Here is a 25,179-nt window from a genome sequence, read left to right as displayed (position 1 = left end):
TATTTGAGCTCCACAGGTCCATTAAGCAGAGGAGAAAAAGAGACTGCAGAATTCTAATGTAAATTTATTAAATTAAATCTTGAAAATACGTGATGGTCTTGGGAAAAGATCCAGAAGAGGAGCATTCATTTGCTTGCAAAGGCCATAATCTGTTCCTGGAGGAAAAAATGAAACAAAGTGAGTGATACTCTGACATTGTAAAGTATGTGGGCAGGTGAAAATACTTTAAAATATCTAAAGTGATTAAAGCAAAAATTTGGCAAAAGTCCCAGATAGATTCTCCTCCTGAGTCCTTCCAAAGTGTCTTTTAATGCAAGTTTCTCAGGAAAGAAGCTGGCCAAGCAGCAAAAGGAGTTTAAGCATCTTTATCTTTACAAGTCCTTATTCACTATTTTAAGCCCTTATATAAAGTTACTGCTTAGATGTGGGCCCTAGCACCAAAAACCCCGGAAGGGATATTTCTGCTCATAACCACTGGGGAAGGTATTCAGATAAAGATGATAATTTTACAGCCAAGAAAATTAATTCAAAGAAACCGAGTCATTGGCGAAGTCATTCCTCAGTGAGCAAGACTCTTGGAGATCTGGGAGAAGAACTCTCTTACTTTGAGCGGAGATACTGCATTTGTAGCCTGCAAGCCCCACGTCCTGAGCAGCACCAGTGGGGTGGCACTGGTAGAATACAGCCGTTTTAGTAGGTCAGTAGCAGCCAGAAGAGCAGTGTTGTGACGCTGTCTGTCTGTTTCATAAGCTGTGAGGTGGCTCATGGAGCCTGAAGGGAAAAGGAAAGGTTAAATCCCTAATTCAGTAGTGAAGTTTTCCTTCCTAGCAAACCAGATGCATTTATGTCCACTACATCTAGCTACTGAGGGCCATTTTCCTGATCTTCCCGTATTATAGGACCTTGGGATACCTCTCTAAGGTACTTGAATCCTTACCTAAGTCTTTCCCATTGAAGGCTGCAGTCCTGAGGTGATGGAGCAAGCTGGAGATATCCCCAAAGCCCATGTTGGCACCTTGTCCTGCAAGTGGATGGACTCTGTGGGCTGCATCCCTAAGAATAAAGCAGAGTTCAGGTGTAGCCTCCAGCGTAGAGTGAAAAGGAGTGGCCCTGCTCTGTTATTATCTTACCCAATGAGCGCCAGCCGAGGCCGGACGTACTCAGCAGCATGTCCCAACCCAAGAGGAAACAGTACTCGGCTTTTGGCATCCACCCTGGCTACACTTGGGGGCAGCTGGCGAGCTGAGATCTTAGTGGGCTTCAGAAAGGCAACCGCATACTGCAGCATGGAGCCAGCCGAGTCGATGAAGTCTGTGTGGTTGGCGTCACTCCACTGAGTAGCACCAGCCACAAAACAAAGTGAAATTTCATCAGCGACTCCAGCAGGGAATTAAAAATTCAACAAGGCAACCATTTTATAACCACAGCCAAGGGTAGTGGTACCTAACACGCCTAAACTGATTCAGACAAGTGACAAGCCCCTCAAACAAATGCAAAATGCAACTTCCCCTCACTTCCCACAGGCTCTAGGATCAAGCCAAACTGCTCATGAGCTGCCCCTACCTACCTCTGAGCTTCACCTTTCACTAATCCTACCCTCAAAATGCACATGCCAGCCACAAAGTAGCTCACTCGACAACATGCTCTTGCCTCCACACACCCCTCTACTTAGAATGTCCTCCCACTTCTGGTTCACCAGGATAACACCTCAGAGCATGCAGAAGCTGTCACCCCTTTTTGTAAACCTCCCTCCAAACCTTCTTCTGTGTGTGTCTTTCTCCTTCATGCTCCCACAGTATCCTATACATACTCTACCACTGTACCAAAACTGTCATTTCTATATCTTTCTCCCTCACTTGACTGTGAGCTTCCTGAAAGGAAGGACTATGTCTCATTTGTCCAACTCCAGAGCCTTCTATATAGAAGCACTCATAACTCTTGCTGAATGAATGTACTGCAAAGGCCTATGCCAGGAACATATACTAAATGACCCATAAAGGGTCACCATTTATCTTGGAAGCCACTTCAGTGCGTTCAGTTTTTGTTTATTCTTGTTGTTACTACAGAGCAGTGGAGCTTAAGTTCTTCACTGTAAACCAGTGTGAAGTCATTAGCGAGGCAGTAGAGTTTGGTGGTTAAAAGCATAGGCTCAAGGGCCAGCCTGATTTCAGAACCCAGCTTTGCCGCCAGCTGTATGACCTCAGACAAGTTACCTATCTCTGAGCAGGATAATAGTACCTACCTCAATGGTTCACTGAATTAAATACATAAATACATGTTAAAAAAACTCTTCACCTGTACCTGGCACATAGTAAGTGCTGGATAAATGTTATCGACCATTATCATTAGTGAATTTAGATAATGTGACATTTAAACTCCAAAAATATTGGTGTCTGTATTATCTAAAGGCTATGTCTACTCCAGTAATAATTACCATTTGTTGAGTACCCTATAATGTACTAGGTATGTTCCAAGCATTTTACATAAATTCTTTCTAAGTCTTTAGACTTTTATTACTATTAAACCCTAAGAGGTTGGTGATACTATTTCCATTTTTCAGGAGATTAACAGGTAGAACCAATATTGAACCCACATCTCTCTACAAAGCTTACTCTTAAGCTCACTATGGAAATGTGCTCAGCCCCTCCCCAGGAACACTTCTGATGAATCAGGCTTCAATGGTTCAGGTACTTGGCATCTGTTAAAAATTATCAAAGTATTACAGCTTCAAAAAAAGTTACTTATCCAAGTAACTACCACCCAGGCAGCTGTTTCAGTCATCATAGCAGCAGCCCACAACCCTCAGAAGAGCACACAAATTAATTTCTTTGTTTTACATTTTCCTGAGTCCCCTCCTCCACGTAATCCACATCAGGTGTTACAGGATCAAAGGGGCAGCTGGTTGGTTGTTCCTCTTTTCTTACTCAAAACCACCTTTCTGTATCTATCCCAGCAACATATCGTCAGCTGGTGATACTCACAAAGGCAGAGTTAACGGCATCCACAAACTTTTCCTCATCCATGCTGACCAGCTCTGTTGCATGTTCATGGGATGTGGACCAAACCAAGGAACTCAAAGTGTCTGAAAGCTGTGTCAAAAGAACATCAATACCAAGGGCTAAAACTTCTGTTCTTAAGAGCTCTCAAGCACGAAGGAAGACAAGACGGGGTAACAAAGCTAGCCTGGGCATATTCCCTTGAAACCAGAAAAAGGCTGAGAGAAAATGAAGTTCTAAAAGAGGAAGGCTTGACATGTTTAAGACTAGCCAGACTAGCCAGAAGGACTTCTTACCGGAAGCAGAGCAATGGGCCCGGAGGGGAGAAATCTCTGCCAAGCTACATTGTTTTCTGTGGCCTACAACGGAGAGGAGAAGAGTTCTTGTGAGAAGTACCCAGTACCAGTTATTATTGTTTTGTTTTCTAGGTCATAAGATATCTGCATGTATTTTATTTTTTTTTAACATCTTTATTGGAGTATAATTGCTTTACAATGGTGTGTTAGTTTCTGCTTTATAACACAGTGACTCAGCTATAGATATACATATATCCCCATATCTTCCCAGTACCAATTAAACCCGAGCAAGGCCCCCAGATGGTGGGCTCAGGATCTTACCTCCGATAAATGCAGAGTAGCCACAACAGCGGACTGGTCATAGTTCCAGCTAACATTTTGGATTCCAGCGGCCTGCCGTACTCCTGAGTTGTGGCCATCTGCACCAATCTGCATGGAGACAAGAGCCTGCTGAGTCTTAAAACCTATTAATTAACGAAACTGTTCCAGAACTTTGTCTCTGCCTCCTAAAAGTTTTCTCTAGTTCCCACTGGTGGCAAGCCCATCTGTGGCAGGTAACTCTTTATCATGCCTGCCTCACTCCCAGCCCCTAGAGGGGTAACCCTATATATGCGATCCCAGCTTCAATTAACAGACCAAAGCTGGATATCTGATCCAAGAGGTGCCAGCCATAGGTTAAACTGAGCCAAAGTCTCTTCATATTTGAACTAGAAAGCAATAAGGCAGGCGCTGGAGCTGAAGAATCCCGAAGTAAGGCTGGGAACGGCTGCAATGGAAAAGGGGAAGCTGATGAGCAGAAAGAGAAAAAAATGGGAGATGCAAGGAGATGAACGACTACAGGACTCCTGAGAGGGAAGGAACAGCCTCAATTTCTGACCCTCTGATTCCTGTCCCTGTAAGGCCAGCTATCCTTTATTTCAAGACCTATGATGGTCCAAGAGATTGCTTCCTGTACAGGATATACAACAGAACCATCTTAACTGGAGCTGGCTTGAGTGGGTATGGGTCCTTATAACCAAAAGCTTTGCCTAAAATTGACTTTAACTATAGCTTAGATCTAAAACTAGAGACCCTAGAATCTAACAAGATGTGGATATGCAAGACCCCTGGCAAAATAAGAAATCTTCAACTACCAACAACTTGGTCTGGAGGATGCTGCCATCACCTAGGGTAATATGAACCCAAGGGCTGGAGCCTGCCACGGAAAACGGATAAGGCCAGGTATAGCTGACTGCTTTGCTCTTGTAGAGAACGGTCACTCGGTCTAGGGAGGTCAAAAGAGAAAAAACAAAACATTAGACAGTTTGCCCACAGGCTGAGGAAAAAACTAAAGCAAAGTCCCAAGACAGCTTATCTTTATCTTACCATTTACTCCTAAACAAGAAAAGTAAAGATCTCAAAAATAACTCATGTGATCTATGCTATGGTCTAAGAGCTAATGACAGAGGCCACAGGGATTAATCAGTGTGAGGAAAACAAGGACAAAAACAAGTAAGCTCTCACTGAACTGTCACCTGCATGAGGCACTCTTTCTTCCCATCTTCATGATCCTGCTCTAGTTTCACTCTATGCCTACATGAACCCACATGTGTTTTCAAAGCAAATAGGGTGGGGCATACCACAGACTCAAACAAGTTCTAGATTTCATAAGATTTTTCTTCCCACTGGAAGTCATTTTACTTTTCTGATCATAAAAAGTACATGCTTACTACTTTTACTTTGTGTAAAAGTCTGAACCACAAAGAAAGGTTTAAAAAAGGGGAAAAAATCACCTTTAATCATACCACTCAGAGACAGCTAGTTAAAGCTTTGTTGTATAGCTTTCCAAACAATTTCCTATGTGTGTATATGCACACACCCCCCACACACACTCACACACACAAGTGGGATCATATGACACACACTTTTTTTCACCTATATATTATGGGACATGTTTCTAAGTGACCATTAGATCTAAATTATCTGTAGGACCTCCCTGGTGGCGCAGTGGTTAAGAATCCGCCTGCCAATGCAGGGGACACGGGTTCAATCCCTGGTCCGGGAAGATCCCACATGCCACGGAGCAACTAAGCCCGTGCACCACAACTACTGAGCCTGCGCTCTAGAGCCTGCAAGCCACAACTACTGAAGCCTGCGCACCTAGAGCCCGTGCTCCACAACAAGAGAAGACACCGCAATGAGAAGCCCGCGCACCGCAACGAGGAGCAGTCTCCGCTCACGGCAACTAGAGAAAGCCCGTGCACAGCAACGAAGACCCAACGCAGCCAAAAATAAATAAATAATAAATAAATAAATTTTTAAAAATTATCTTTAAAAGCTACACAGAAGTTCATTGCAGGGATGAACTATTATCCCATATCAAAAAGCATTTAAGTTGCTTCCAATTTTTCTCTCTCCAGAACCCTGAAATATTTACAAATCACATATATAGGGAATTTATACCAAGAATATATAAAGAACCCTTATAACTAAAAAATAAGGGCTTCCCTGGTGGCACAGTGGTTAAGAATCCGCTTGCCAATGCAGGGGACACGGGTTCGAACCCTGGCCCAGGAAGATCCCACATGCCACGGAGCAACTAAGTCCATGCGCCACAACTACTGAGCCTGTGCTCTACAGCCTGCGAGCCACAACTACTGAGCCCGCACGCCTAGAGCCCGTGCTCCGCAACAAGAGAAGCCACTGCAATGAGAAGTCCGTGGACTGCAATGAACAGTAGCTCCCGCTCACTGCAACCAGAGAAAGCCTGTGCACAGCAACAAAGACCCAACACAGCCAAAAAAATTTGAAAAACAAATAAATTAAAAAAAAAGACAATCTAGTTTTAAAATGAGCAAAAGATTTTAAATAGACACTTCTCCAAGGAAGATATACAAATTGGGACTTCCCTCATGGTCCAGTGTTTAAGAATCCACCTTCCAATGCAGGGGATGCAGGTTCGATCTCTGGTTGGGGAACTAAGATCCCACATGCCGCAGGGCAACTAAGCCCACACACCACAACTCGAGAGAAGCCCAAGCACTGCAACGAAAGATCCCACATGCCACAACTAAGACCCGATACAGCCAAAAAAAAAAAAGATATACAAATAGCCGACAAGTACATGAAAAGACACTCAACATTATTAGTCATCAGGTAAATACAATCAAAACTACAAGATGGGACTTCCCTGGCAGTACAGTGGTTAAGATTCTGTGCTCCCACTGCAGGGGGCACAGGTTCACTGCCTGGTTGGGGAACTGAGATCCCGCATGCTGTGTGGTGTGGCCAAACAAAATAAATTTAAAAACTACAATGAGATACCACTTCAGTTACTAGGATGGCTATTAAAAAAAGAAAAAAAAAAAGGTTGAGGGGAATAAAGTGTTGGTGGAGAAATTGGAACCCTTATATATTGTTGGTGGGAAAGGGACATGGTACAGCCTCTTTAAAGTTTGGCAGTTTATGAAAATGTTAAACATAGAATTATTACATGACCCAGCAATTCTACTCCTAAGTATCCACCCAGAAGAAATTAAACATGTCCACACAAAAACTTGTCCATAAATGTTCATAGCTTTATTCACAATCACCAAAAAGTGGAAACAACCCAAAATGTCCATCAGCTGATGAATGGATAAACAAAATGTGATATATCCACACAATGAAATACTACTGGGCAGTAAAAAAGACTGGAGTACTAATACATACTACAACATGAATGAATCTCAAAAATGCATTTAGTGAGAGAAGTCAGACATTAAAAAATACATATTGTATGATTCTACCTACATGAAATGTCCAGAATAGGCAAATCTCAAAAAACAGAAAGTAGATTAGTGGTGCCAGGGGCTAGGAGTGGGAATGGGGAATGACTGTAAACAGGCACAAGGTTTCCTTTTGAGTAACAGGAATGTTCTATAATCATATTGTGGTGATAGTGGCACAACTCTATAAATATATTGAAAAATCACTGAATTGTACACTTAAAATCAGTGAATTATTGGTATGTAAGTTATACCTGAATAAAGCTGTTTAAAAAAACGAGAGAGAGAAAGAACATCCCTGAGATAACTGTTAGAGGGCTTCTTTATGGTGGACATCAGTATCTGTAGAAGGGATCCTTCCAGTAAGTCCCAGAATAACTCTAAGATAGTTCATCTTCCAGAAAGTGAGTGGAAGATGGAAGAGATAGATACCTCACCTGACACAGCCTCCAGCTGCTTAGTGAGAGCATGCACGATGACATCGTTCTCCACTATAAAGCCCATGTCATCTAAATTATCCTTATCGAACATTATCAGGGCCTCTGAGCAGGCATCCCACACCTGGAAACACAAAGGGAAAGTTTGTATTACAACCCAAGGAAAAGGAAATATTACTCCAGTCAAACTGAGCATTGACGGAAGCAGAAAAACCACAGTTTGTCAGTCCCTCCGGCAGGAAGTATAAGGTGGGAAGAAAATTCTCTCATGAATGCTTCCCTCCTACTTCCTTCGACTGAGTGTAAACTCCGTCTGAATTCCTCCCACATTTACAGAAAACCTGGAGAATGTGAACTCCAATATCTTAACTCAAGATAGACCAAGATAACCCAAAGGTGATAAAGGAGGCACCTGCATTCGCCGAAAGGCTCTGTATCTCATGTTGCAGATGTGGTCCCAGGCACCAAAACCTACAAAAGAAAGGAGTTATATATAGACCAGAGCAACCTGATGGGACCGGCATCCCTCCTGGGGTCCCCTTTCTCTCTCCTTCCTGTTAAGTAAGAGGTTGTTTTCAGTGTTCTCCAATAATAGGGAAATACTCTTCACTTCTATCCTGTTTGATGCTAGGAGCTAAGCTACTCTGTTCCCCAGTTCAGATTATACAGCACGAAAAAGACCCAGCTTTCATGATCAAAGGTCAAATCACATTAAAGTGGGGGAAATAATAAAGTGGGGGAAATAAACCACATCCATATTTTCTTTTCCTTCATCATCCTATTGAGGATACAAACTCCCTGGATAAAGACTATTTTTTGCTTAATTCCAGAGCACTAAACCGATTCATTCATTGAGGAAATATTTATTGAGCACTTACTATGTGCCAGATACACTTCTAGGTACTGAGCATAAAGCGGGAAACCAAACAGACAAATCTCTGCCCTTCAGCAGCTGACATTCTAGTTGGAGAGATAGACAATTAAAAAAAAATTCATAATAAAATGTCAGGTAGTGTTATAAAGAAAAATAAAGCAGTATAAGGAGTTAGAGAGTCATGCAAGAGTTTAATTTTAGATGGGGTGTTTCTAGATAGGATGGCTTGAGGGAGTAACATTTGACAAAGACCTTAAGACAATTTGCTAACTGGTTCCATGTGTACACATCCATCTATACCCTACAAGCACTTAGCATTCAGGCTCCCCAGCCCCCTATAGGGCTGACTCTGGAAATGAAGAGTATGCTGTTACTAGAAGTGAATGATCGTAATTAGTTCATATAGTTTCAATTCCACCAATTCATAATGACCCAACATCACAAATGATGTCTACATGGACCCACATGTCCCAGCGATGTCTTCCTCAGACTGGGAGTTGACACATGAACAATTCCAGGGGTCCTCATCTTCGACTATGTACTAGACTTACCAACCCCACCCTCCTCTTCCCACCCGTCTCAGTGAGCTCCCTCCTCGCCAGATGCTCTGCTGACTCTGCCCTATGGGACACACTGGGAAGTCAAGAGAGACAGGAGATTGGTTCTATGACAGAGGATCTTCTACTCACTACTGAGAAGGGTTGCGGAGCCAGGGGAAATGGAGCTGACCCTGTTGCTGTAAGTTTCTGGCAATTTCCCCAGTACTTTCTTTGGACCTGCTTCTAGCAACAGGATTTTCTTGTCACAAAAGTGAATATCATATCCTAAAAAAAAAAAAAAAAAGAACAAAATGTTATATCATTTTAGAAAAATCAGAATTTATTCTCTTTCTCATTTCCAAGAGAAGCAACATATTAACTAATCCCTTAGCCCTCAGGATACAAATTTCTTACACACATAAAAAGGAAAACATCATGTGGCGTCCTAAGCAATAACATATACTACCATTTCAGTCATGCAAAGCACCCTGCCCATGGTGGTAAGGACTCTCCAGACAGTCCAACACCTGCCATGTGCAAAGACACAAATAATGGCAAAACCCATAACAAGTGAATAGACTGCCCTAGAAAGGAAAAATGAAGAAAGAAAGGCTGTAGTATTTAGACACCAGATATTTATAATCTACAAAGTATTAAGTCACTAAAAATTACAAATCCTGTTCAATAGAAAAATGGGGTTAATAAGCAAAATTCATTGTGGCCTCAAGATTAAGTCAAAGATACAGAGCTTGTGATAGAAAAGGGGGCCAAAAAATAACATCAACTGTGCCTAAAAATCTGGTCCTAAAACATCTGTATAGTGAAGTAAAAAGAGGACTTGGAGACTCTGTTACTGGGTCACTGTAGCACAAACACAAGTCCTTCCACAGTGTCTCAGAGAAAGATACAGGTAAAAGATAAGCAGTGAGTTGCATGTGACAGAATTTACCAGAGAAGAAACACTGCAGGTCTTACATAGTAACGCTGAGAGAAACCCCACAGACCTTGACCCCTCTTTTTATTTTGGAATCTAAATGAGAAGAAAGGCACTATTATTACATACAACAAAGAAAGTGTGAAAATCAAGGCTGGCTCCAGTCAAAAAGGAGTGAATTGTGCTGAACCCACCAGGTCAGCACGGCGCTCCCTGTCGTGCAGCAGCACCTGAGCAGCAGTTCTGCCATGGAGGATGGGAGAGGGGCCATGCCCCACAGACAGGACTACTTTCTGGTCCATCACATCGCTAGGCTTTGATCTAACAGTAGCCACTCCAACCGAATGCTCCCTGCCACCTGCTCCCTACGGATCCTACTCCCTGAAGCCTCACCTCCCCAGCAGTGTTCTTTGTACCACACCCGCACACCTCCACCCCAGGATAGGTCAGCTGCTTGTTCCTCTAGGGTAGCTTTCATTTCATTCTTCCTTCTGTTAGTTATTTACAAATCATTCTCCTTTGCTAGATTCTAAATTCCTTGGAGGCCAGGAATCATTTCTTTTCCTATCACTGTACGTCCCCAGCAGCAAATTGCTGTTATCTCCTCAATCCATAAAATAGATACTCAATGTCTTAACAGACATTTTTGTTAAATGAGAAACCAGGAAATACATAGGAAAACAGATTTCCATCCCATATTTGCCCTGGTGAGTAGAAATAGAAAAATTATAAAAATATCTATTTTAGGCTATAATACCATTACAGCTAAAGGCACAAACATATATATGACTTAGCTACTGACTGAATTAAATGAAATTATAAATTGTAGGTGACTATCTAAATTTTAACCTTGAAATCACTTCACTCTATATAGAATCCAAGTTAATTTTGATTTATCAAATAACAACCTAGTGTCATAAATTAATAACCTGCCACTCTTTCATGAATAACAGTAGATTATTATATTAATAATGTTTACTTCTTTCCTGTATATCTAAAAGGAAAGTTCCATAGAATCACTATTATCATTACCATCATCACTGCTAATGTTTATTAACACCTATATGCCAGGTACAATTATATATGATTTACTGTAGTATCATCTGATATAATCTATACCACAATTTTATGAAGAAAGAAAAGCTATTTTGCTCTGATTTTAGAGATGAGAAAAACCAATGTACAGAAATTGTGAGTAATTTATATAATTCCACCCAGATAGAACGTATTGGAGACAAGACTAAGGATTCAAATACATGTAATCTTATATGGACACTTGTTTCTTCACCATTTAACTTCCTTTAAAGGAAAGTTCCTTCCTATTTAAGAAAATCAGAAAAACAATCAGGAGGGAGATTGGTTCAAGATGGCAGAGTAGAAGGATGTGCTCTCACTCCCTCATGTGAGAACACCAGAATCACAACTAACTGCTGGACAATCATCGACAGGAAGACACTGGAACTCACCAAAAAGGGATACCCAACATCCAAAGACAAAGGAGAAGCCACAATGAGACGGTAGGAGGGGCGCAATCACAATAAAATCAAATTCCATAACTGCCGGGTGGGTGACTCACAAACTGGAGAACACTTATACCACAGAAGTCCACCCAGCGGAGTGAAGGTTCTGAGCCCCAAGTCAAGCTTCCCAACCTGGGGGTCCGGCAATGGGAGGAGGAATTCCTAGAGAATCAGACTTTGAAGGCTAGCCTGATTTGATTGCAGGCCTTCAACAGGACTGGAGAAAACAGAGACTAGACTCTTGGAGGGCACACACAAAGTAGTGTGTGCATCAGGACCAAGGGGAAAGAGCAGTGACCCCATAGGAGACTGAACCAGACCTACCTGCTAGTGTTGGAAGGTCTCCTGCAGAGGCGGGGGGTGGCTGTGTCTCACTGTGAGGACAAGGACACTGGCAGCAGAAGTTCTGGGAAGTACTCCTTGGCGTGAGTACTCTCCTCCCAGAGTCTGCCATTAGCCCCACCAAAGAGCCCGGGTAGGCTCCACTGTTGGGTCGCCTCAGGCCAAACAACCAGCAGGGAGGGAACCCAGCCCCACCCATCAACAGTCCAGTGGATTAAAGTTTTACTGAGCTCTGCCCACCAAAGCAACAGCCAGCTCTACCCACCACCAGTCCCTCCCATCAGGAAACTTGCACAAGCCTCTTAGATAGCCTCATCCACCAGAGGGCAGACAGCAGAAGCAAGAAGAACTATAATCCTGCAGCCTGTGGAACAAAAACCACATTCACAGAAAGATAGACAAGATGAAAAGGCAGAGGGCTATGTACCACATGAAGGAACAAGATAAAACCCCAGAAAAACAACTAAATGAAGTGGAGATAGGCAATCTTCCAGAAAAAGAATTCAGAATAATGACAGTGAAGATGATCCAGGACCTCGGAAAAAGAATGGAGGCAAAGGTCGAAAAGATGCAAGAAATGTTTAACAGAGATCTAGAAGAATTAAAGAACAAACAAACAGAGATGAACAGCACAATAACTGAAATGAAAACTACACTAGAAGGAATCAATAGCAGAATAACTGAGGCAGAAGAACGGATAAGTGACCTGGAAGACACAATGGTGGAATTCACTGCTGTGGAACAGAATAAATAAAAAAGAATGAAAAGAAATGCAGACAGCCTAAGAGACCTCTGGAACAACATTAAATGCAGCAACATTCACATTATAGGGGTCCCAGAAGGAGAAGAGAGAGAGAAAGGACCTGAGAAAATATTTGAAGAGATTATAGTCAAAAACTTCCCTAACATGTGAAAGGAAATAGCCACCCAAGTGCAGGAAGTGCAGGGAGTCCCATACAGGGTAAACCCAAGGAGAAACATGCTGAGAGGCATAGTAATCAAAGTGGCAAAAATGAAAGACAAAGAAAAATTATTGAAAGCAGCAATGGAAAAACAACAAATAACATACAAGGGAACTCCCATAAGGTTAACAGCTGATTTCTCAGCAGAAACTCTACAAGCCAGAAGGGAGCGGCATGATATACTTAAAGTGATGAAAGGGAAGAACTTACAACCAAGATTATTCTACCCCACAAGGATCAAATTCAGATTTGATGGAGAAATCTAAAGCTTTACAGACAAGCAAAAGCTTTACAGACAAGTAAAAGCTAAGAGAATTCAGCACCACCAAACCAACAAATGCTAAAGGCACTTCTCTAAGTGGGAAACACAAGAGAAGAAAAGGACCTACAGAAACAAACCCAAAACAATAAAGAAAATGATAATAGAAACCTATACATCGATAATTACCTTAAACGTGAATGAATTAAATGCTCCAACCAAAAGACACAGGCTTGCTGAATGGATACAAAAACAAGACCCATATATATGCTGTCTACAAGAGACCCACTTCAGACATAGGGACACATACAGACTGAAAGTGAGGGGATGGAGAAAGATATTCCATGCAAATGGAAATCAGAAGAAAGCTGGAGTAGCAATATTCATATCAGATAAAATAGACTTTAAAATAAAGAATGTTACAAGAGACAAGGAAGGACACTACATAACCATCAAGGCATCAATCAAAGAAGAAGCTATAACAATTATAACTATATATGCACCCAGCATAGGAGCACCACAATACATAAAGCAACTGCTAACAGCTATAAAAGAGGAAATCGAAAGTAACACAATAATAGTGAGGGACTTTAACACCTCACTTACACCAATGGACAGATCACCCAAACAGAAAATTAATAAGGAAACAAAAGCTTTAAATGACACAATAGACCAGACAGATTTAATTGATATTTGTAGGACATTCCATCCAAAAACAGCAGATTACACTTTCTTCTTAAGTGTGCATGGAACATTCTCCAGGATAGATCACATCTTGGGTCACAAATCAAGCCTCAGTAAATTTAAGAAAACTGAAATCATATCAAGCATCTTTTCTGACCACAATGCTATGAGATTAGAAATCAATTACAGGGGAAAAAACGTAAAAAACACAAACACATGGAGGCTAAACAATACGTTACTAAATAACCAAGAGACCACTGAAGAAATCAAAGAGGAAATCAAAAAATACCCAGAGACAATGATAATGAAAACAAGATGATCCAAAATCTATGGGATGCAGCAAAAGCAGTTCTAAGAGGAAAGTTTATAGCTATACAGGCCTACCTTAAGAAACAAGAAAAATCTCAAATAAAAAATCTAACCTTACACCTAAAGGAACTAGAGAAAGAAGAACAAACAAAACCCAAAGTTAGCAGAAGGAAAGAAATCATCAAGATCAGAGCAGAAATAAATGAAAGAGAAACAAAGAAAACAATAGCAAAGATCAATAAAACTAAAAGCTGGTTCTTTGAGAAGATAAACAAAATTGATAAACCATTAGCCAGACTCATCAAGAAAAAGAGGGAGAGGACTCAAATCAATAAAATTAGAAATGAAGAAGGAGAAGTTACAACGGACACCGCAGAGATACAAAGCATCCTAAGAGACTACTACAAACAACTCTATCCAATAAAATGGACAACCTGGAAGAAATGGACAAATTCTTAGAAAGGTATAACCTCCCAAGACTGAACCAGGAAGAAAGAGAAAATATGAACAGGCCAATCACAAGTAATGAAATTGAAACTGATTAAAAATCTTCCAACAAACAAAAGTCCAGGACCAGATGGTTTCACAGGTGAATTCTATCAAACATTTAGAGAAGAGCTAACACCCATCCTTCTCAAACTCTTCCAAAAAATTGCAGGGGAAGGAACACTCCCAATCTCATTCTATGAGGCCACCATCACCCTGATACCAAAACCAGACAAAGATACTACAAAAAAAGAAAATTACAGACCAATATCACTCATGAATATAGATGCAAAACTCCTCAACAAAATACTAGCAAACAGAATCCAACAACACATTAAAAGGATCGTACATCATGATCAAGTGGGATTTATCCCAGGGATGCAAGGATTCTTCAATATACGCAAATCAATCAATGTGATACACCATATTAACAAACTGAAGAATAAAAACCATATGATCATCTCAATAGATGCAAAAAAAGCTTTCGACAGAATTCAACACCCATTTATGATAAAAACTCTCCAGAAAGTGGGCACAGAGGGAACCTACCTCAACATAATAAAGGCCATATACAACAAACCCACAGCAAACATCATTCTCAATGGTGAAAAACTGAAAGCATTTCCTCTAAGATCAGGAACAAGACAAGGATGTCCACTCTCACCACTATTATTCAACATAGGTTTGGAAGTCCTAGCCACAGCAATCAGAGAAGCAAAAGAAATAAAAGGAATACAAATTGGAAAAGAAGAAGTAAAACTGTCACTGTTTGCAGATGACATGATACTATACACAGAGACTCCTAAAGATGCCACCAGAAAACTACTAGAGCTAATCAATGAATTTGGTAAAGTTGCAGGATACAAAATTAATGCACAGAAATCTCTTGCATTCCTATACACTAATGATTTAAAATCCGAAAGAGAAATTAAGGAAACACTCCCATTTACCACTGCAACAAAAAGAATAAAATACCTAGGAATATACCTACCTAGGGAGACAAAAGACCTGTATGCAGAAAACTATAAGACACTGTTGAAAGAAATTAAAGATGATACCAACAGATGGAGAGATATACCATGTTCCTGGATTGGAAGAATCAATATTGTGAAAATGACTATACTACCCAAAGCAATCTACAGATTCAATGGCATTTTTTACAGAACTAGAACAAAAAATCTTAAGATTTGTATGGCGACACAAAGACCCCAAATAGCCAAAGCAGTCTTGAGGGAAAAAAATGGAGCTGGAGGAATCAGACTCCCTGACTTCAGACTATACTACAAAGCTACAGTAATCAAGACAATATGGTACTGGCACAAAAACAGAAATACAGATCAATGGAACAAGATTGAAAGCCCAGAGATACACCCACGCACCTTTGGTCAACTAATCTATGACAAAGGAGGCAAGGATATACAATGGAGAAAAGACAGTCTCTTCAATAAGCGGTGCTAGGAAAACTGGACAGCTACATGTAAAAGAATGATATTAGAACATTCCCTAACACCATACACAAAAATAAACTCAAAATGGATTAGAGACCTAAATGTAAGACTGGACACTATAAAACTCTTAGAGGAAAACATAGGAAGAACACTCTTTGACATAAATCACAGCAAGATCTTCTTTGATCCACCCCCTAGAGTAATGGAAATAAAAACAAAAATAAACAAATGGGACCTAATGAAACTTAAAAGCTTTTGCAAAGCAAAAGAAACTACAAACAAGACGAAAAGACAACCCTCAGAATGGGAGAAAATATTTCCAAACGAATCAATGGGCAAAGGATTAATCTCCAAAATATATAAACAGGTCATGCAGCTCAATATTAAAAAAACAAACAACCCTATCCAAAAATGGGCAGAAGACCTAAATAGATATTTCTCCAAAGAGGACATACAGATGGCCATGAAGCACATGAAAAGCTGCTCAACATCACTAATTATTAGAGAAATGCAAATCAAAACTACAATGAGGTATCACCTCACACCAGTTAGAATAGGCGTCATCAGAAAATCTACAAACAACAAATGCTGGAGAGGGTGTGGAGAAAAGGGAACCCTCTCGCACTGTTGGTGGGAATGTAAATTGATACAGCCACTATGGAGAACAGTATGGAGGTTCCTTAAAAAACTAAAAATAGAATTACCATATGACCCAGCAATCCCACTACTGGGCATATACCCAGAGAAAACCATAATTCAAAAACACACATGCACCCCAATGTTCACTGCAGCACTATGTACAATAGCCAGGTCATGGAAGCAACCTAAATGCCCATCGACAGACGAATGGATAAAGAAGATGTGGTATATATATACAATGGAATATTACTCAGCCATAGAAAGGAACGAAATTGGGTCATTTGTAGAGACGTGGATGAATCTAGAGACTGCCATACAGAGTGAAGTAAGTCAGAAAGAGAAAAACAAATATCGTATATTAACGCATATATGTGGAACCTAGAAGAATGGTACAGATGAACCGGTTTGCAGGGCAGAAATTGAGACATAGATGTGGAGAACAAACGTATGGACACCAAGGGGGAAAAGCAGCGGCGGGTGGGGGTGGTGGTGTGATGAACTGGGAGGCTGGGATTGACATGTATACACTGATGTGTATAAAATGGATGACTAATAAGAACCTGCTGTATAAAAAAATAAAATAAAATTCAAAAATTCAAAAAAACCAACCAAACAAACAAACAAAACAATCAGGAGAAAACTTGGTGAGAGAATATTCAGAAGAGACAACAACTAAAAAGAAAAAGAAAAGTTTCTGAAATGGAAGTAAGTTTAGTCTGTTCTAGAAATATGCTGTCCACTAGAAATAATATAATATGCAAAATAATAAAAATAATGTGACACATAATTTTAAATATTCTAGAAGCCACATTTAAAAAGTAAAAAAAGCGGTTAATTACATGTTAATTTTGCTTTAGTTTATCTAATATATCCAAAATAATAGCATTATGAATATTAACAATGACAAAATTAATGAGATATTTTACATTAATTTTTATACTGCCTTTGAAATGTGGTATGTATTTTACACTTACAGAACAAATGCATTTAGATTAGCATATGGTAAATATGGTATCATATTTTAAGTGATCGGTAATCACGTGTGACTGGTAGCTACCATATTGGACAATGCAGCTCTAGAGACTGAAGGGTGACCACTGTCTCTGAAGGTGCCTACAGAAGAGAATGGATCAAGGTGAATTTGGAGAGAGAGATAATATACAGATCAAATAGTGCCTTCTAGACAGTGGCAGGAAACTTGGACCATATCCCAACTACAGTAGGAGTCACTGGAGGGTTTTCAGTAGATTGAGATAATGTGATCACTGCCTGTTCTAGTCCAGCTGGGCTGTTATTTCAAAACACCACAGAAGGGGCTTCCCTGGTGGCGCAGTGGTTGGGAATCTGCCTGCAAATGCAGGGGACATGGGTTCGAGCCCTGGTCTGGGAGGATCCCACATGCCGCGGAGCAACTAGGCCCGTGAGCCACAACTACTGAGCCTGCGCGTCTGGAGCCGGTGCTCCGCAATAAGAGAGGCCGCGATAGTGAGAGGCCCGCACACCACGATGAAGAGTGGCCCCCACTTGCCGCAACTAAAGAAAGCCCTCGTTCAGAAACGAAGACCCAACACAGCCATAAATAATAAATTAATTAATTTTTAAAAAAAACACGAAGCTTTAAAAAAATGATTAAAAACACAACCAAAAAAAGAGAAAATCAGAAACTCTGGATTTTAATCCCAGCTCTCACTGTTTCTAGCTTTATGACATAGTACAATCAGTTCATCACCTACAAATGCATGTATAACATTATATATTTTATAAATTTCCTTTAGTCAAAAAAAATTAGGGACTTCCCTGGTGGCGCAGTGGTTAATAATCTGCCTGTCAATGCAGGGGACACAGGTTCAAGCCCTGGTCCAGGAAGATCCCACATGCCACAGAGCCACAACTACTGAAGCCCACGTGCTCTAGGGCCTGTGCTTTGCAACAAGAGAAGCCACTGCAATGAGAAGTACGTGCATCTCAAAGAAGAGCAGCCCCCGCTCGCCACAACTACAAAAAGCCCACGTGCAGCAACGAAGACCCAACACAGCCAAAAATAAATAAATTAAATAAATAAATTTAGAAAAATTAGATTTCCAAGCACATAAAATATAGCCAGGTTCAATATTTTATTTTATTTTTCAATTTTTTTTTTTTAGTTATTTAATATAATATTTTAGGGGTTTCCTGGTGGCACAGTGGTTAAGAATCCGCCTGCCAAAGCAGGGGACACGGGTTCAACCCCTGGTCTGGGAAGATCCCACATGCCACAGAGCAACTAAGCCCATTTGCCACAACTACTGAGCCTGCGCTGTAGAGCCCGTGAGCCACAACGACTGAAGCTCGCGCGCCTAGAGCCTGTGCTCCACAAGAGAAGCCACCGCAATGAGAAGCCCGCGCACCGCAACGAAGAGTATCCCCTGCTCGCCGCAACTAGAGAAAGCCCGCACACAGCAATGAAGACCCAACACAGGCAAAAATAAATAAATAAATATTTTTAAAATTTATAAAAAAATAATATAACATTTTGGGAAACTAGCTTGGAGAAAAAATATTAAAGAATATCACTTACAAATAACAATGTGAGAGGGAAATATAGGTATTTCAAGCATAAAACATGAACTAATGTGAGTCTGAAGAAGAAAAGAATCAAGGAAAACATAAAAACTGACCTATACGGAAATATGAAGAGCCAGCTGGAAATTTTACACTTTTAAAGCAGCTGTCTAAAATTAAGTGAATGTTGAAATATAAAGGTTGATCAGCATATAAACTATTCACAAAGAATATTCTTTGGGATACATGCCATGATAATCAAGGGGAGACAGTAGCATGCACAAAATCCCAAGCAGGTAGTTTACTTGACTCCACAGGCACCTGCCCAAGGAGAGAGTCTCCTCACAGTGTTCAGCTCCGTCTATTTTATAGGAAAAAAGCAGAGGCTTGCTCACTGAATAAATTGCATGAAAGATTTCCAAACCTCCCCCCACCCCCGAGAGCTTCAACTTCCATGTTTTAACATTCAGTATCTTCTCTGAGCTTTTTAAATAGGAAATTAGCTGCTGTGTGAATGTTTCTTTTGTAAACCTACGCTTGGTAGGTTTGACTGACTTAGAGTCAGTGATTATTACATCCCAGTGTGTTCGGCCCATGACCTTTCTTTTGTAAACTTACACAGAGAATTCTGTATTGCCAGTATCTGTTTAAAGTCAGCCCTGACTTTAAGAATTTATACTTTTGGGACTTCCCTGGTGGCGCAGTGGTTAAGAATCTGCCTGCCAATGCAGGGGACACGGGTTCAATCGCTGGTCCGGGAAGATCCCACATGCTGCGGAGCAACTAAGCCCATGCGCTACAACTACTGAGCCCGCGTGCTGCAACTACTGAAGCCCACGCACCTAGAGCCCGCACTCTGCAACAGAGAAGCCACCGCAATGAAGAGTAGCCCCCGCTCGCCACAACTAGAGAAAGCCCGTGCACAGCAACGAAGACCCAACGCAGCCAAAAATAAATTTAAAAAAAAATTTATACTTCTAAGGAAAAGACAGAAAAATAAACAATTACAATACAGAATTCTCTAAGTTTATAAAAGAATTGCTGCTTTCCCTCCTTGAAATGTGGGTAAATGGGGATGAGAAAAAGAACAATATAGGGGGCTTCCCTGGTGGCGCAGTGGTTGAGAATCTGCCTGCTAATGCAGGGGACACGGGTTCGAGCCCTGGTCTGGGAAGATCCCACATGCCGCGGAGCAGCTGGGCCCGTGAGCCACAACTACTGAGCCTGCGCATCTGGAGCCTGTGCCCCGCAACGGGAGGGGCCGCGATAGTGAAAGGCCCGCGCACCGCGATGAAGAGCGGTCCCCGCACCGCGATGAAGAGTGGCCCCCGCTTGCCGCAACTAGAGAAAGCCCTCGCACGAACTGAAGACCCAACACAGCCAAAAATAAATAAATAAATAAAGTAGCTATAAAATTAAAAAAAAAAAAAAAGTACTAACCATGTGCCACAAACTCAGGAATGACAACAGAACCACAGTGGTAGGGAGTTGATTTAAAAAAAAAAAAAAAAAAAAAAAAAAGAACAATATAGGAAGGAAAAAAGTTATAGAAAGAAGATAGCAAAACACCAAATTTTAACAAAATTAACAAAAATTTAGTAAAACTAAAAAATTTTTCAGGTACATATCATACAAAATTGTATAAAAAGTTAGGAGGTGAAGTCACTACAAGACAATTAAGCCTCCCCAGTGTTTTTCATTCTCAAAGTGTGGTCTTCAGATCTCCTGAATCCATCTCTGGAGATTATTCGTTAAAAATACAGGTTTCTGGGCTTCCCTGGTGGCGCAGTGGTTGAGAGTCTGCCTGCTAATGCAGGGGACGCGGGTTCGAGCCCTGGTCTGGGAGGATCCCACATGCCGCGGAGCGGCTGGGCCCGTGAGCCACAACTGCTGAGCCTGCGCGTCTGGAGCCTGTGCCCCGCAACGGGAGGGGCCGCGATGGTGAAAGGCCCGCGCACCGCGATGAAGAGCGGTCCCCGCACCGCGATGAGGAGTGGCCCCCACTTGCCGTAACTGGAGAAAGCCCTCGCACGAACCGAAGACCCAACACAACCAAAAATAAATAAATAAATAAATAATTAAAAAAAAAAAAATACAGGTTTCTGGGCCCCACTTGGACAAACTGAGTCAGAGTCACTGGAAGTGGAACCTGAAATCCGCATTTTAAAAATATGCTCCACAGACTGGTAACAACAATTGCCTTTGAGGAGAATTGGATGGCTAACAATTAGAAATGGAAGTCTTACTATACATGCTTTATACTATATATTCTATGCCCTTTTGTATTTCAAAATTCTCATGTGTTATGTCCCTGTCTTAGTTATTCAAAACCCAAAACCAAAACCAAACCAAAAAACCCAGATGATTCTTAAACACGCTCAAGCTTGAGAAGCACCATTATAGTCCATTTACTGAATAGGTAAAACCAAAATGGCTGTCAGGGAGCAAGGGTATATATGTCAGAAAGTCTTGTCAGTCTCAAAAAGGATTTGTACTTCCTAATTACCAACTTTTGAGAGCAAGTTACTTAAACTTTCTGAGCTTTAACTTTCTTATCTGCACAATCTACAATCAAGAGTATTATGACAATTAAATAAAATATAGGGAATTCCCTGGCAGTCCAGTGGTTAGGACTCGGCACTCTCACTGCTGGGCCCAGGTTCAATCCCTGGTTGGGATCTAAGATCCTGCAAGCCACTTGGCACAGAAAAAAAAAAGTATATAATATACATACATATATATGTATGTGTATATATATATATGCAAAATACTTTAAAAGATGCCTATCTATAGCAAGTGCTCAATAACTAATAACTATGTTTTACAAAATTACTTTGAGACTCAAGCCCATTAGCTCATACAAAGCACTGCTTCCCACCAGTTTCCTAGAAGAGGAACTTCTTAGGGAAGATGTGACTATCACCCCAGAACTGAAATCAGAAAAGACTTTCTCACTGTTAGTGACCTTTAATTTGTGAAGCCAGAAAACTCAAATCCAATTTCTGAAAGTCACCGTACAGTTGTTAAAAGCAAAAGAATTTGGTTGCCTGGGTTCAAATTCTGACTCTGCCTGGTGTGAGACTCTGGTCCTTACTTAACCTTGTTTCTTCATATAAAAGATGAAAATATCTACCCCACAAGGTAGGTGGAGCAGCCTAAACTATACATGTAAAAGCAAAGTCCTTACCTTAACTTGCATACAAAGTTTAACTCAAAGTGGATCATAGGGCTTCCCTGGTGGCGCAGTGGTTGAGAATCTGCCTGCCAGTGCAGGGAACACGGGTTCGAGCCCTGGTCTGGGAAGATCCCACATGCTGCGGAGCAACTAGGCCCGTGAGCCACAACTACTGAGCCTGTGCGTCTGGAGCCTGTGCTCCGCAAGAAGAGAGGCCGCGATAGTGACAGGCCCGCGCACCGCGATGAAGAGTGGCCCCCACTTGCCACAACTAGAGAAAGCCCTCGCACAGAAACGAAGACCCAACACAGCCATAAATAAATAAATTTAAAAAAAAAATACTTTAAATAAATAAATAAAATAAAATAAAACCAGTGCTTTAAAAAAAAAAAGAAGAGCAGTAATTCTTGCATTCTTGTTCATCTCACCGGGTTGCAAAAAAAAAAAAAAAAAAAAAAAAAAAAGTGGATCATAGCCTTAAATGCCTTAAATGTAAGAGCTAAAACTATAAAACTCTTAAAAGAAAACACAGGAGCGAAACTTCGTGACTTTGGGTTAGATAATGATTTCTTAGATATGACACCATAGCACAAGTGGTAAGAGATTGATAAGCTGGACTTCATCAAAATTAAAAACTTCTGTGATTCAAAGGACACCATCAAGAAAGTGAAAAAAACACCCACAAAATGGGAGAACATATCTGAAAATCATTTATCTGATAAGGGGCTTGTACCCAGAATACATAAAAAACTCTTACAACTCAATAATAAAAAGACAAATAGCCCAGTTTAAAAATGGGCAAAGGTTCTGAATACACATTTCTCCAAAGAAGACATACAAATGACCAATAAACATATGAAAGAATATTCAACATCATTAGTCATTAGAAAAATGCAAATCAAAACCAGGAGATATCACCTCACACTCACTAGTATAACTAGTAACAAAAAGACAGTAACAGTGCTGTCCAGGACATGGAGAAATTAGACCCCTCGGGACTTCCCTGGTGGGGCAGTGGTTAAGAATCCGCCTGCCAATGCAGGGGACACGGTTTCGAGCTCTGGTCTGGGAAGATCCCACATGCCACGGAGCAACTAAGCCTGTGCACCACAACTACTGAGCCTGCGCTGTAGAGCCTGCGAGCCACAACTACTGAGGCCCGCGCGCCTAGAGCCCGTGCTCCACAACAAGAGAAGCCACCGCAATGAGAAGCCTGTGCACCGCAACGAAGAGTAGCCTCCGCTTGCCACAACAAGAGAAAGCCCGCGTGCAGCAACGAAGACCCAACGCAGCCAAAAATAAATGAATGAATGAATGAATGAAAAAAAATTAAGGAATGCCTTTCTTTCTTAAAAAAAAAAAAAGAGGGGCTTCCCTGGTGGTGCAGTGGCTGAGAATCTGCCTGCCAATGCAGGGGACACGGGTTCGAGCCCTGGTCCGGGAGGATCCCACATGCCGCGGAGCAACTGGGCACGTGAGCCACACCTACTGAGCCTGCGTCTGGAGCCCGAGCTCCACAACAAGAGAGGCCGCGACAGTGAGAGGCCCGCGCGCCGCCATGAAGAGTGGCCCCCGCTCGCCGCAACTAGAGAAAGGCCTCGCACAGACACGAAGACCCAACGCAGCCAAAAATAAATAAATTAATTAATTAATTTAAAAAAGAAAGAAAGAAAGAAAGAAAGAAATTAGACCCCTCATTTATTGCTGGTGGGAATGTAAAGTAGTGCAGCCACTCTGGAACACTGGCAGGTCTTCAAAATGTTAAACACAGAGTTTACCGTATGACCCTGCAAATCCACTCCTAGGAATATATCCAAGATAACCAAAAATATATGCTTACACAAAAGCTTGTACAGAAAATGATAGTAGCATTATTTGTTATAGCCCCAAAGTGAAAACGACTCAAATGTCCATCATCTGATGAATTAATAAACAAAATGTGCTATATCCACACAAAATATTACTTAGCCATATAAAGGAACGAACTATTGGCACATGCTACAACCTGGAGGAACTTTGAAAACATTAAGCAGATTCCATGTCTATGGAAATGTCTAGAAAAAGCCAATCTATAGAGATAGAAAGTACATGAGTGGTTGCCAGGAGCTGAGGAGATTGGGGGAACATGGGCAGTGATTACTAATGGGTTTGGGTTTCTTTTGGGGGGTGATAAAAATGTTCTAAAATTTACTGTGGCAATGGCTGCACAACTCTGTGACTATACTAAAAATCATTAAATTCTATGCTTTAAATGGGTAAACTTCATGGTATGCAAATTATAGCTCAATGAAGCTGTTTAAAAAACAACATCAACAAAAAACTGCCTAGCCTAGCTCTATAGGCAATGCCTGATTACTTCCAACTGTGTCCAGAACTAAATAACCTTGGGCGGGTCTGTTTCCCCACGCTTTGGAAGGACTCCTAAGAGGTCCCTCCCACTTTTGACCCTTCGGAATCCTGAAGGAGCAAACGTTTGCCCCCGGAGTCCTGGGGTTCCTCTGGGCAGGGAATGGACCACAAGATCTACAACGCTTAGACCTTGGGCAAACAGTGCCAGGGCTCACACGGTCCTCATCGTTTCTCTACGGCCCCGCTCCCCGCCGCTATCGGCCTGGAGATGCGCTTACCCAAGGCACAAGCCATAGCGGCGCCCACCAGGCCTCCCCCGGACACCACCACATCGTACACGGTGTCTGACGAGGCGCCGGCCCCCCTCCGGCAGGAGACCAGCGGGACCCTCCGGGCAGCGGCAGGGGCAGTCCCCCACCGGATCCCGGCCAGCCTGGCCGCCATGGTCCTGACCTGCACCGTAATTGGCGTCCCGCTGGGCCCGCCTGGGGTTAGCACTTCCGGAGCAGAGCTCTCCAGTCACAGGCCGCTTGAGCCGCCACCTCAAAACCGGAAGTATAACGTGCAAAGAGAATAGGCCAATCAGAAAACGAACTTTGCCTGCTTGGGCGGGACAGATTAGAGGCTGCCTGGGAAGGGGACT

At 41.6% G+C, this 25,179-nt stretch overlaps 1 protein-coding gene across 1 annotated transcript; it reads right to left on the bottom strand.

Annotated features, from left to right (window-relative positions):
• Window positions 1-48: 48 nt before the first annotated feature.
• Window positions 49-25,025, bottom strand: COQ6 (coenzyme Q6, monooxygenase). Its single transcript, XM_059914623.1, has 12 exons — window positions 24,815-25,025; window positions 9,039-9,173; window positions 7,888-7,946; window positions 7,476-7,599; window positions 4,426-4,556; window positions 3,614-3,721; window positions 3,293-3,355; window positions 2,982-3,089; window positions 1,131-1,333; window positions 938-1,053; window positions 605-771; window positions 49-155 (listed from the first exon to the last, which is right to left on the bottom strand). The coding sequence occupies exons 1-12, from the start codon at window positions 24,978-24,980 to the stop codon at window positions 126-128; spliced, it is 1,410 nt and encodes a 469-aa protein (XP_059770606.1). The 5' UTR covers window positions 24,981-25,025; the 3' UTR covers window positions 49-125.
• Window positions 25,026-25,179: the final 154 nt, after the last annotated feature.

This window comes from Balaenoptera ricei, chromosome 2 (genome assembly GCF_028023285.1).
Source record: "Balaenoptera ricei isolate mBalRic1 chromosome 2, mBalRic1.hap2, whole genome shotgun sequence".
Taxonomy (NCBI): Eukaryota; Metazoa; Chordata; class Mammalia; order Artiodactyla; family Balaenopteridae; genus Balaenoptera; species Balaenoptera ricei.
The sequence above is the reverse complement of the archived record's forward strand: the minus strand, read 5'-3'. Positions and strand labels throughout refer to the sequence as shown.